The 13,689-nt window shown below is 42.6% G+C and overlaps 1 protein-coding gene and 1 long non-coding RNA gene across 2 annotated transcripts in view; one reads left to right on the top strand and one right to left on the bottom strand.

Moving 5' to 3' along the window:
- LOC125778606 (uncharacterized) overlaps nt 1-13,689 on the top strand; it is a 196,801-nt gene that overhangs the window by 38,668 nt on the left and 144,444 nt on the right. Inside the window, exon 2 of the long non-coding RNA XR_007422813.1 lies at nt 13,300-13,525. This is a non-coding gene — a long non-coding RNA (uncharacterized LOC125778606). The remainder of the gene's footprint in view (nt 1-13,299; nt 13,526-13,689) is intronic.
- LOC105229421 (toll-like receptor Tollo) lies at nt 4,605-13,301 on the bottom strand. The gene has a single exon (XM_011209703.4). The coding sequence runs from the start codon at nt 12,604-12,606 to the stop codon at nt 8,332-8,334; it is 4,275 nt and encodes a 1,424-aa protein (XP_011208005.2). The 5' UTR covers nt 12,607-13,301; the 3' UTR covers nt 4,605-8,331.

Below are 13,689 nucleotides of genomic sequence, written 5' to 3'. Positions count from 1 at the left end.
TGACATAGACACTGAAGCATACATATAAGGGTCTGCAATCAGCTGACACAGGCTGAATGCGCCACAGGCTCAATAGAAATGTCAATGTTGCAAGGTAATAAATGTCATAGCTAACGTAGAGCCTAACTGTCACGCTGTCACTAAAGTTAATGCGCATTTAACGGCATATTGGTGTGTGTGTCCTCGCACACCGCAGGCATTTAGTTTCAAATTCCTTACGCACTCATATCTACCAAAAGACATTTTTTCGGATAAGCACAGTTAGTCAGCCCGCCGCGCCACAGTTAGTGGTATGCCGCATGGCGCGTTAATAACGCAACACCCTGCTGACACTAACAAGCACGACGCATAAAACAACACAATCCTTGCCATTGCAGCGCTAAGCGTTTACCTGGATCTTCGCAGCTCCGTTATCAGTCCACGTGAAAGTAGCTGCAACAGCAGCGGCAGCGCCCGTAAAAAGCCCGCAGCGCCGACGCACTGGACACTGTCGGGCATGAAGGTCAATTTGCGTTTTGTTGTGGCAGGTTAACTAGTTTGGTTTGACTTTGGCATTACCTGCGCGCTCCTGAGTCGGGTCGCTAGCAATTATCGGTTATTTGGTGTTGCCAGCCATGTCGAATTGTGTGGCGAATATTGGTTGGTAGGAAAGGAAATTCGCGGAAAATTGTTGTCTATTTGGCATGAGAAAATTTCGCCTCATCCAATTCGTCTAAACCAGAAAGTAAGCAGACTTTATGGTTAGGAATTTGGAAATGCTTGCGGCTATTCGAGAGAAATAAGTAATTTGAAGGATTTTCGTTGGAAAATTTTTAAAGATATGGGAGTAGTAGCGGTTTAAGCGCACTACTGTAGCTGATTGTGTTGAAGGCGTGACTGGCACTCGAGCAGATAGTTGGAAATTAGTCACGAATGACAACCATATTTATTGGTAGATAGTACTGGAACAGTTCTGATAAAGCGTCTTGTAATAAGGAGTTGGTACAGATATTTTTCTGCTCCAGAGCAAGCGAAGACAGTTGAGGCGAAGATAGTTGAGGACGAGTTTGTATGAGAACGAAGCCAGTTGAGGAAGAATCCAGTTGAGGATAAAGCCAGTTGATTATAAAACCGGTTGAGGACGAATCCATTTAAGGACAAATCCAGTTGATAATGAAGACAGTTGAGGACGAAGCCAAGTGAGGAGGAAGCCAGTTGAGGATGAAGTCAGTTGAGGACTAAATCAGCTCAGGACGAAGCTAATAGAGGACGAAGCCAATTGAGGATGAAGCCAGTTGAGGATGAACCTGTAGATGACGAAGAAAGTTGACAAAGCCAGTTGAGGACGAAACCAGTAGAGACTTCATTCTGAACATGCTGAACTATGGATGTCTTTCGTAGAAATAACTGAATAACGAATCAATATCATGCAATTTCCTCGATAAAAAATAACTCCTATTCTAACTAAAACGTCTGGCAACCTTCCAAGAGGCACCTTAAAATACTTGACATGAAATATATTGCATACTTTGGCTGATATGAAAATGAGCACTTAAATTAAATGCTCAACCAGTTACGTAAAAACAAAAACATGTGCAGACACGTACGAACCAACTGAGCCGAACAGGTGAAGTTCACAGTTACTTTTTTTATTTTTAGAAACTGCTTGGAGCAAGTGCATAACATTTGATAACCAACAGCTCGTTGGGAGCGAAAAAAAAACCTTAAAACCCCGCAAGCGCGTCCAACTAACCGATTATGCTGTAAGCGAGCGAGTGTGTGTGGCTGTGTGTGAGTGCAAACCATTTAAGCGACTTATCACATGCTGATGCCTTGTTTTAGATAAACTGAAATTTTCGTGGAAAACATTTTTTTCACTAAGAAAGGCAAAAACAAACCTAATGTGTGTGTATGTGTGGCTTTTAGGGTCTGCCACTTACATTTGAGTGTGTGTTAGTATGCCTGCTTATATAGGGCCGGCCGTTCTTGTCTTCGCAAAAGTATGCACTTTCAAATATTAGCGGATGACCGTAACAAATACACTCCGTTATGGTAACTGAGAAATGGTTGAGAAGTCGGCGCTACAGCACCAGAAAGGCTGGCTGTAACGAATCTTAGATGCGGAAAATTGTTTGAGTTTTAATTTTTGGCGAAAAGTCAATATGCATATAAATATGTTTTGTATATATTTTTATTCTAGTTTAAGAAGCGCATATACATTCATACGTTTATTTTGAAGGTACAAATATGAGGAGGGTTCGTGTCCTAGAATGCATAATTTTCTGCGAAAAACCAAACGTCCTCTTGGAACCACCTATTGTTCAAGTTCATATCATCCAATTCGGGCCAAAAATATTTGGTTATCATTGAGCGGTAGAGATTACCATTCACAGTGACGTGAAGGTCTTCATCTAAGGAAGTACGGCCCAATGACGCCGCCGGGGCATAAACGGCACCAAACCGTCAATTTTTTTGCAATGGTGACTCATAGAGTTTGTGTGGATTGCTGTCTGACCAAGAACGCATATTTTGCTTATTGACGAAGCCATTCAGCCAGAAATGAGCCTTATCACTGAAGATGATATTTCGATGAAAATCCGAATAATTTTCTAGTTGTTGCTCAGCTCAATTTACGAATATAGGACGATTCTGGTGGTCAAGTGGCTTCAGTTCTTGCATCAATTTGATATTGTAGACCAAGATTTTTTCGCAAAATTCACCACAACGCCGTTGGAGTGATGCCCAGTGCTTGAGAACGTTGTGTGTGAGACTAATTTGGGTCTTCCTCAATTGATATGTAAGCGGTAGCAAATTTTTCGACACTACGGGCACTTCCATGTCTCACTGGCACGAAAATATTTTGGATTCAAATTTTTCCATTAGACGGCCAATTGTTGATCTGACAGGACGATTATGACGATCATAAAGTGGACGTAGCCAATTTCGACTCATTGTTGGATAGTATATCCTTCCAAGATGAAATGGCAAACCTTAATGAAGAGAAATGTCAAAAGAGCGGAGAAAAATATGGCATCGTTTGCTGTCCCTATCAATCTACTTTTGTAGCGTCCCTATTGAAAAACTCGTTAGATCGGCTTACTGTGCCATATAGCTGTCATACAAACTACACGATCGAAATTAAAGGCTTGTATGGGAAACTTTTTCATTTGAGAAGATATCTTTACAAAATTTTACATAGGCTATTGCCCAAGATAATGGTACAATCTCCGAACAAACTATGTAGATCGGACTACTATAACATATAGCTGCCATACAGAATGAACGATCGAAATTAAGTTCTTGTATGAGAAACTTTTTCACTTTAAGATCTATCTTTATGAAATTTTGCATGACTTATTGTCTCAGACAATACTACAATCCCCGAAGAAATTTTTCAGATCGAATCAATATAGTATATAGTTGCCATACAAACTGCGCGATCCAAATCCAGTTTTAATGAGGAATATTTTGTATTTATGAAGCGTATTGCAGCTTCGTTGCAACTTAAGTTAACTTTTTGTCCTGCTTGTCAATTTTCATAATTTTTCTGCCGAAATATTTTTTCAAAAATTTTTTAATAATTTCTTATCAGCCGAAAAAACTGTTTTCTAAATAATACCTTCCACTAAAATAAAAGAGTTTTATTTTCGTTTCATATTTAGATTTTTTATTTTCAATACTATAAAATGGCTTATGTTTAAAATATTTACAAACGTATTTTTTAATTATATTTTTAAATTATTACAGCCTAGTTTTTAGTTTACAAAGTTAAGGAGCGCTTAACTGTCATTTGCTTTATTATTATCAACTCGTTTTTCTATACAAAAATTGCCGCTTACTAAAGTAATCAGTCAGTCAACATTCGTTTCGGAGGATGCTCGCTTTTTTTCAACGGAAATTTATACTTTACATATACACACATATAATACGTTTCACTTCAAATGCTTAAGGCTGCGTACGCATGCGCGACAGAGGCTAAAGTAACAATTTCTAAGTGGCGCTGCGCACTAAGCAGTAGGCATACAAAGCTTTATTGTCTTATATAACATTATTTTATTGCATCTAACTGTGCGCTGCTTATATTTCTACCTCACAGTCTGTTGGTTGTTGTATTTACTGTTGTGTTTCGTTATTTATTATATAATATGGCATGCAGCGTTGGCTTTTCCAGTACAAAGCACACCATCTCCACACATATAAATATTTATATAAAATATATGTATACTGGTATGTGTGTGTCTATATGTTTTGCTTTGCAGGAAAAGCCTTCGCCACTTAAGTACGCCTAAAATTTTTTATTGCGTTAAAAGAAGGAAGGAAGAAGTTGTAGAGGCGTTGGAATACCTTAGAAATGCCAGAAAATCTTAGCTTTCTGCTTTCTGCTTTTGTTCTTGTTATTTGTTTACAATTTCATTACAACTGTGACTATATAATATTTACAATTTAACAGTACATAGTTTTGGCGCAAATGCAACACTGTGTTTTTCATTTTGGCCACATCCATAAACAGTTTTAGCCGAAGGCGGACGGTTTCACATGCTCAATGCTCGATTACTTCGAATATTTACAGTAGTGCTAATGACTTTTGGTTAACAAAATTTTCTTTTTTCTTTTTCAAATTATTCAAATTAATTTTTACCGTTATTTTTTATAGTTCTGCTTACAATTTTTGTTTTTAAATATTTTCTATACTTTTTCGCTTTAAAATTAAATTAAATTGTAGGACGTAGTATGCTGGTTGGCTTAAGAGCTAAGCGGCTTTTCACCAATGTTTTCTTACATAACTAATAGTAGACGCTGTTTCCTCGTTTGTTGTCGTATTTTACAATTTAAATATGTCTATACAATATTTTTTAATTCTTTACATACATATCACAATGTTTTTGTTGCTACATACTAGGCTTATATAATAAAATATTTAAATTTATTTAACAATTAAAGTTCAATTTTAAATTATTTAGTACAATAAATGCAATGATTTTGCTGTTGATGAGGTGAGTGCGGTGTGTGCAGGGGTAATAATGCTGTTTTACATAAAAACATGGAATGCATTGTGTTTATTCGTATTTGTTTTGTGAAGAAATGATACAAATTATTTGGAAAAGTAAAAAAAAAATATAATTCAGTGCTTAAATCGAGATTTTGACTCAATCCGGCGAGCTTTCATTATTTTTTTGTGCGACATTTTTGCCAACAGACGGCAGTCTGTAATACTCATTTTTGTGGTTAAGTGCTTTCACGAAGTGCATGCAAGCTTTTAGGCGCTTTTCGCAGTAATTTAGAGCTTTCACTGATATTTAAGGAAGATTTCTTTCCATTTTCACTTTATTTTGGAGCTTTCACTCAAAGCTTAATACAAAAATAACAGTTAATACGAAATCTTTAAATATCACTGACGGCAATATTTCTATATTCTTCTCACTTTGCTTCTCATTTTCCCTCAAATTTTCAGCTGCAGTTACTTCTGTCTATCGATTTTTATTTTTTGTTGCGATTTTAGCTAAACCAAACCGACAACTCGGACCTTAAGCCGCAAAAATACAACAACAAATGAAATAATATGAAAATCATGCAACGATCAGTCGTCAATGCGCTTGACAGAGTCCGTCAAAAAGTCGACCGCGCTAGTCGTAATCAACGTAACGATCGGTCGTTCTGGCGCGCTCAGCGTTTGACTTCTTGTCGTTGCGTTGTACCCTGTAGAGTTGTGTATAACTGTTTCTTCACTAAACATGCTCGCATACAGCATTTTTATTACTGTTTGTGTCTTTTTGTCTCTTCCCCTATTTGTTGGCAGTTCAGCCGCCTGTGGCACCTACTTTCGCCTTCTGCACAGCCTTTTGTTCGTCTGCTTCGCTCTTTGCTTCCAACACTTTTTGCCTACCTCATCTCAGGTCGATCTTCAAATAGCACACTATGGTGCGGCATCAAGTGTTGTAGCTGAAGCAACGATTCTTGCTGCTTGTCGCCGTCGATCGACCAAGTGCATGTCTGGCGATCCACTTGGCCGCCTCTTTTTCTACCTAAGCAACGCTGCGTCGCTTTTGGGTCGGCATACGTTTGCAGCTGGCTGTCTGTCCGTTGGAATGTCTACCGTCTAAGCGACTAACTGGCGGTCGGATGGTTTGTTTCTTTGACGAACTCTAGCTCTCTCTCTTTCATTCGCTCTAGCTCTCTCCCTCTCTCTTTCTTGTGCTCTCGAACACTTTATCGATCACTTAACCTGTCTACCTTTTCAGCGCTGTTTCGTAGCTGTTCTGTTTGTGTCTGTTTTGTTACCGTTTTATGTTGTTGTTGTTACTTTATTATGCCATTCTCTGTAACCGGCCACAGTCGTCTGCACGCTTTTTGTGTAGCCAACTTTGTGTTTGCGTCCACTTAATTTCTTGCTCTGGCTTTTGCTCTTATTTCTCTCATTACCTTTAGCCGCAATTTTGCATTGAACTTTTCTGTACGCTGCATAGTTGTTGTTACTGTTTTTTACAATATTTTTGTTCGGTGCCTTTTTATGATTGTTGCATGCAACATCAATTTTCTGTAGCGCTTTGGCGCACAGGAAACTCATAATGGCCAGTGAGTAGGAAAAACAACTTGATATAAAACAACAACAACAACAACAGCAGTAACAAAAGTACGCTGCTTTGCAATGTAAAACGTGCATAATGAACAACAACAACAACAAAATGCCACTAACAACCACTATACATAACATTCGCTGGTGCAGAGTTGTGTGCGGCAACTAGTTTGTGGCAACATTGCCATGGCCAACATAATATTAATGCGGTTAGCTTGTCTCATGCGATTTGTTGTTGCTGTTTGGCAAAATATATGCATAGTTTTGTATGCGTTTCGGTTTTTGTACATTTTTTACTTTTTTTCGATTTTTCTTTACTTTTTGGCCGCTTTTGTAAGCATTTTTGCACTTTTTGCCACACTGCTTTCAATGCAACTTACAACTGTTGCGTTTTTTGGTTAAAGTAAAATGTCCGAAATGCGAATTAACAAGCCGCTCTAAAATACATGTTGCGCTCAAGCGAAAAAGCTTGTAGAGGCGGTCGATTTGTATGCGTTTTTAATTAGGCACCGAAGTTCAAGGCGTCGGTTAACGAAATTAACGCAAATGCGACAAGAAAAAAATTACAAAAATTTCACAAAAAAATTGCAAGAAATGAAAAATCAGAAAGTTTAATTTTATCCAAAAATTGAATTTACAACAATTTAATGAACAAGTTCATGCCACAAAAATCAGGCAACTTTACCCATTAGCCACGTCAATTAATTTCAAAAATTCTGCTCACTCATCAAAAAATAACTTTATTTTAGTCCACAAACTGCCGTTTGATTGAAACGCGCAGTCACTAGCTGCGCTGCGCCGGTCACGCAGCCAGCAAGCCATCCGGCGACAACTTTAACGTGACTAACTGCTTTCATTGCAACATAATGCGCTAAAAATCGCATAACAACAACAACAAAAAGTGGCAGACAACGCTGCACATATACTCTCATACAATGGCACAAAGCATGCCAAAGCAATATGTGCCAATAGGCATGTTGCACGAAGTAAATGTTCAATGCCAAATCGAATTTCGTCTATTGACGCGCCGTGCTTTGTTGTTTTTGCTTTTTTGTTTTTAATTTTAAAGCAAATACGTTTGAGAAATAGTTTTTCAACATGTATTTGTTTGTATTTTTGTGCTTCGTGCCATTGTTGCATGCAGCGCTGCGCTGTTTTTCTTTTATTACTGCCGAAAATACTGCCTGTGAACGCACACACACAGCTGTTGAGTTTTGTTTCGGCGATTTGTTTGACCTGAATTCGGAAAATGCCTACAAATCGCTGTTGAATGGAAATTTCAAAATGTGAAAGGCGAAAATGCAGACAGCAATGAAGTTGCATGTGCCTGGGGATGAGAGCAGCGGCATATTAGTGAATGTTGCGCGCAAGTGAGCGCGTTCGTAATATGTAAATAGCCGATCGTCATATAAGATCTGGCGTCTGGCTGATAATGCCGAAGCTCAACACAAATGACGCTGACCCAGAAATAAAGCTCGAAGTGTAGAAACTGATATTCGATAAAGTATTTGAACTAAGCTCTACACACTGAAACATGCCAAAAGCTAGCAGATAGCTTGCCAGCATTCCATAATACACTTGCCACATCATTAGCATACTACAGCCGCGTCTAGCGCTCTAGAAGAGCTCAGCGCGCACAATTTTGCGTCCACTTTTAGCACATACAACACCTCACCCACTAAACCAACAGTTGCTTATAAACACATACACACACACGCGCGTTCACTTACACATAAGAAACTACTGCTACAGCTGTTGGCGCCTATAGCGCCCAAATCTTAAATATGCACGCCCATTGTGCGGCCGGAACTCTGTGAGCTACCACCCGCCGCTGATGACTGCGTCGTGATGCTCCGCGGACTGGGACATGGCGGTGGCGGCAATTGCTGCTGTTGTATGCTGCTAGGTGGCGCGCCTGCGCTGGCTGCTGTCGGCAGCAGCTGTTGTGACTGTTGTGGCGGCAGCGGCAGTTGTGCGCACTGCACCGGCGCACCCATTAGCATGGCGGCCTGCTGGTGTTGTTGCTGTTGCGCAGCAGCCGCCGCGGCGGCCGAGTTGTTTCGATTGTGATTCTGTCGACTGCCGTTGATGTTGTGATGCATTTGCGAGCGGAAGCTGGCGTGTTGCAGCTGATGATGTTGCAGCGCGGCCTGCGGATGCATGTGGTGCATGTGATGAGCGCCGGCTGACATATTGCCGACAGCGCCGCCACTACCGGCGCCCGCTGACAGCATGTGATGTGCATGGTGATGATGTGTGGGTGGCAGCTGAGCGATGGGCATGTGCACGCCTACACCGGTGCAGCCGCCCACGCCAGCGTTGCGCATGCGGCGCTGATTGTTCGGCACGTCGGGTAAGGCGAAGCGCAGCTTCTCCCAAAACAGCTTGTCGCCCCACTGCAGGTATGTGTTAGTTTTCAAGTAGAGACGCAGCTCGGGATCGATATCCTTTTGTGGCACTTCGCCGAGCACGATCAGTATAAGCCGGCGTCGACGGTCGCGTAGCACAGATTGATGCGCCGATTTGAATTCGAAGCGGCACCATTCGGATTTGATGAAATTCTCGGAGAGCACCATAATGGTGCGTCTTGAGGTGTCAATAGCTTGCACGATGGCGTCAGCCATATAACCACCAACCGGAAAGTCGCGATGATGTAAGCAGAGCTTGTAGCGCGTGTCACCTTGTTCGAGCATAGGCGCTAGATCTTCACAAACGAAAGCTTCATCCTTCGAGCTGTACGAGATGAAGGCATCGAAGAGTTTTTCACGTTCATTCTTATCAACATCGCGATGTGCATTGCAAAAGAGACGTATGCCGAAGCGTGAGTGACACCAGACGCGCATCTCCTGACGGAAGATGAACACGAGCAACGTGCAGATGATCACGAAAACGAAGCTGGTCAATACGGCTACCAGTATCGGCACATATTCATGCATCGGTGGCTGTGAGAGTATCATTTTCGTCGAGGTCATGTTGCCATTGATGATCACATTATCGTTGGGATCCGCCGCGCCCAAGGGTGACTGATGCTGTGGCGCTTGCAAACCACCGTTGCAGGCGACGAAGCGCGTTTGCGCGTCCAGCAGTGGATCGCCACTCAAGTAGATGGCATATTGCTCACCCTCCGCTTGTTGGCCGCTCACTGCGCTGTTGTTGTCACTCGTTGTTGCATTACTGCCGGCGAGTAGTGAGCAACGCAGCTTTACCTTGTCCAGCACCGATTCACGCCGATTAACGTAGTCACGTAACTTATCGATGAATTCACAATTGCAAGACCACGGATTGCCCGCCAGCCGCAGCTCATTCAGGTACGCGGGCAGGAAGTTCCAAACAGCGAACTCGGTGATGGCGTTATAATCCAGACGCAGTATTTTCAGATGATAGAGGTGCGTGAAAGTCAGCGTATCAATGGTGGCGATAGCATTATGTTGCAGGTACAATTCCTGCAGATTGTCCAAACCCTGAAACTCATTACCATTCAGCTGACGCAGATTATTGTGGTTCAGCTGCAGCACTTCGAGCTCGAGCAGCCCGTAGAATGTACGATTGTGCACAATTTCGATGCGCGAATGATTCAAGTGCAGCACCTTTAGACGCTTGCGTCCAATAAATGCGTGGCTGGAGAGTTCGCGGAAGTTATTGCCATCCAAATACAGTTGCGTGGCGTCCATTGGTATATGCGAAGGCAGCGTGCGATCGTAGGCGGAACGCGAGCAGTCCACGACATTCGATGTCCACGATTGATCGTGATAGCAGGCACAACGATCGGGACACTCCATTTTGCAATCGCACGCGTAGAAGTCACAGCAGTGGCACAACGCAAAGCAGTGCGCCTCATACTTGCAGAGGAACTCATTCGATTTAGCCTCGATTAGCGGCACGTGCGTCTTGCCGCGCGCATACGACAACTTACAGTAGATCTGATCGAGATCCATGAGCTGCGGTTGCGTGCGTGACTCGCTGTTGACCTTCTGCAACCAATCTAGATTGCAATCGCACTCGAACGGGTTGTGGCCAATGTAAAATTCGGGTATGTCCTTGTCGTCCGGTATGGGCGATAGGCGTAAAGCATTCGGCTCCAATGTGGTAAGGCGATTCCGTATCAGGTCAACGCGCGTCAGATTGGGTTTCTTAAAGAATGTGTACGGCTGTATTTTGCTGATCAAATTATCGTTCAAGTATAAAACCTCCACGCTATTCGGTATCGAACTCGCCGTAATCTCGCTTAACATATTCGAGCTGGCATCGAATGTGCTCAGGCTAAGCTCATTTTCGATTTCGAAATAGTTGCCCAGCTGCGTGATGCGATTGGCACGCACATCCAGCCACTGCAAACCGGTCGGTATGTGCGAGTAGTCGAACTTCTCCAAGCGATTATCCGAAATGTTAAGCCACACCAAATTTGGCAACTCGGTGAATAAGCCATCGATGCTCTTCAAGTGATTGCCATCCAAACGTATGGCCTGCAGCTGTGTGTTGCGGTGCAGCGCGCCCCCCTCGATGCCTTTGATTTTATTGCCGGACAAATTCAGTATCTGCAGCGATGACATGCGATCGAAGACACCGCGTCGTATGAACTCAATACTATTCTCCGTCAAACGCAAGCCATACAAGTTGGCCATTGCCGAAACGCTGGTATTTTCAATGTTCTTAATTAGATTCTCACCAATGTCGAGCGTTTTCAGCAGCGGCACAGCGCTCAACGCATCCGGTATACTCTTCAGCTTATTGCCATTCAAATGCAGATCCTGTATGCTCGAGCAATTGCGCAATGCTTGCGTGTCTATTTTCGTGATGGCATTGTAGTCGAGACTCAGCACGAGTATGCCGTAGAGACCGCGCAATGTGTGCGGTCCCAGCATCGATATGCGGTTATTGGACAAGATGAGCGTATGCAAGTTGGCAAGATCGGCGAAGGCGCCGTCTGGTATGTGATCGATGTAATTCTCCTCCAGTTTCAATATCTGCAACGAGCTAAGCGAACGGAAGATGCTTGCCTCCAGCTTGCTAATCTTATTCGCTGACAGATCGAGCAAAACCAGACGCTTCAAACCCACGAATGTGGCGGCATTGACCCACTGAGAGTTCAACTCATTCGCTGATAAGTCCAGCACAAGCAAATCAGCCAGATCGCTGAAGAGACCAGGCGCCAACACATTAATACTGTTATTTTTCAAGTAGATCTCCTTAACATATTTTGCCTCAGCAAAAAGTTCTGGCGGCAGCGAGGTCAAACGATTACCGGACAGATTGACAATCGAGAGCGAGACTAAGCCCTCGAAAGCGCGATCGGCTATGAAATTCATGCCGTTACGCGCTAAATTCAAATTACTGAGGCGTCCCAAACCGGAGAAGATCGCCGATGGCAAATTGGCAATCTTGTTGGCGCTCAAATCGATGTGCGTCAGCGACGTGCCGCATATGCGTGACTTGCGTGAGCTCAACGCCGCGCTAAAGTGGAAATTGCCAATATCTTGTATTTCATTATGCGAGATATTGAGCTGAGTCAGCACCTTCAACGGGCACACCATGCCATCCGGTATCAGCCAGATATTATTCAAACTCAAATCCAAACGATCGAGCTGACGAAATTCACTAAAACTGCTGCTCGCTATATCCAGCGACATTGTCGACCAGTCACCGTTATGCGTGCGTATGGTGAGATTGCGCAGATCCTGCAAGCCACGGAATGAACCCTCCGTTATATTGCCGAGTTTGCAGTACTCGATGGTGAGGGCGCGCAGCTCGACCAACGAACGAAAAGAGTCCGGACTAAGACTGCTCTGGAAGAAGAGCGCATCATTGCACTCCAGCCGTAGACGTATCGTATTCTGTGGTTGTATAACGCTGAAGTTGGTGTTCTCCAGCTCCGAGTTGATGGTGCGCAGGTGGCAGACGAGCGTGATGTCCGACTCGCTGGTGCCGGACCAGCGACACTCGTCGGGCGCCTGATAGAGCACTGTTTTGCTAAGCGCCGCGCCGAGCACCGGTATGATGACGGTGATGAGCACGGAGAGTATGGTTTTGGAGATGAGTGTCATTTTGGTGGACATTGTGTTGTTGGAATTTCGTGTTGATTTTGGTTTTTTAATTGAATTTTGTTTGATTTCGTTGATAATTTGTAATATTTTGGGCTGTGCGTCTTTGCTGCGTTGATTTCTTGCTTTAGCGCACAGACACACACACACATTAACCAAATATTTTAACACACGCGCACACTTTACGAGCGTGTTGCTTATGTTTGTGGCGTAAAAAACGTTATTTCTTTAATTTGCGCATTTTAGGCGTCACTTATGCGTTTATTTTGTTGCAAGAAAATATTTTTTTTTTTCAATTTTCTGCACTAATTTTGTGCCACTACACACTTTTGCACTCTGCGCTGCATTATTGTTGTTTTTAATTTTTTCTTTAATTTTTTGTTGAACTTTTATATTTTTGTAGCAAATAGTTTATTTTTTGTGCCGCGCTACCGGAAACCCGTAATCCAAGTGTTGTCTGCGGCGTACGAAACGAACTTGTAAGCGCTTAACTAAATTCGTTGAGTTGGTCGATTTTCATTTTTTGCCTGCGTCAACTTTGTTTTTTTCTTAATACTTTGAGTAGAGCCTATAGCCAGCACTTTGCACTTAAATTTTATTTAAAAAAATTTTATTCTTCGCATTTATGCTTGTGTCAACACTTAACTATTTGTGAATATATACACCGTTGTATATACATATATAATTCTTATATATTTTTCTTTTTAGATATTTTGTAAACCAGCCGACGTGCACAGCGAAATTGTGCGATCGTCACGAACTCTACTCACAAACTGATTACTCAAAGTGCATGCAGTCGATTAACTACTAAAAGTAAATGCCAAATAGCTGGTCGGAGTAGCTAGAGCGCGGCGGAGACCACACATATAAAATGCATTATTAACAAAGTGGCGAGCTGAGTGTGGCAGTGAGCGTGCCCTGGCCAGTCAATAAGGTAAGTGAGTTTGTTTGAGTAAGAAATCAGGCGCTGCAGACTGTCTTGTAGCACTTGCAAGACCAGCGCGAGAGAGCGCGTACGTGTGCAGTGCTCACTTTGGTGGTTGATCAATGATTTTAGTTTTCCAATTTGCTGGGTATGCTCACATTAATGGCATAGCA

Source organism: Bactrocera dorsalis, chromosome 5 (genome assembly GCF_023373825.1).
Source record: "Bactrocera dorsalis isolate Fly_Bdor chromosome 5, ASM2337382v1, whole genome shotgun sequence".
NCBI classification, from domain to species: domain Eukaryota; kingdom Metazoa; phylum Arthropoda; class Insecta; order Diptera; family Tephritidae; genus Bactrocera; species Bactrocera dorsalis.
This window is presented reverse-complemented; position numbering and strand designations above follow the sequence as displayed.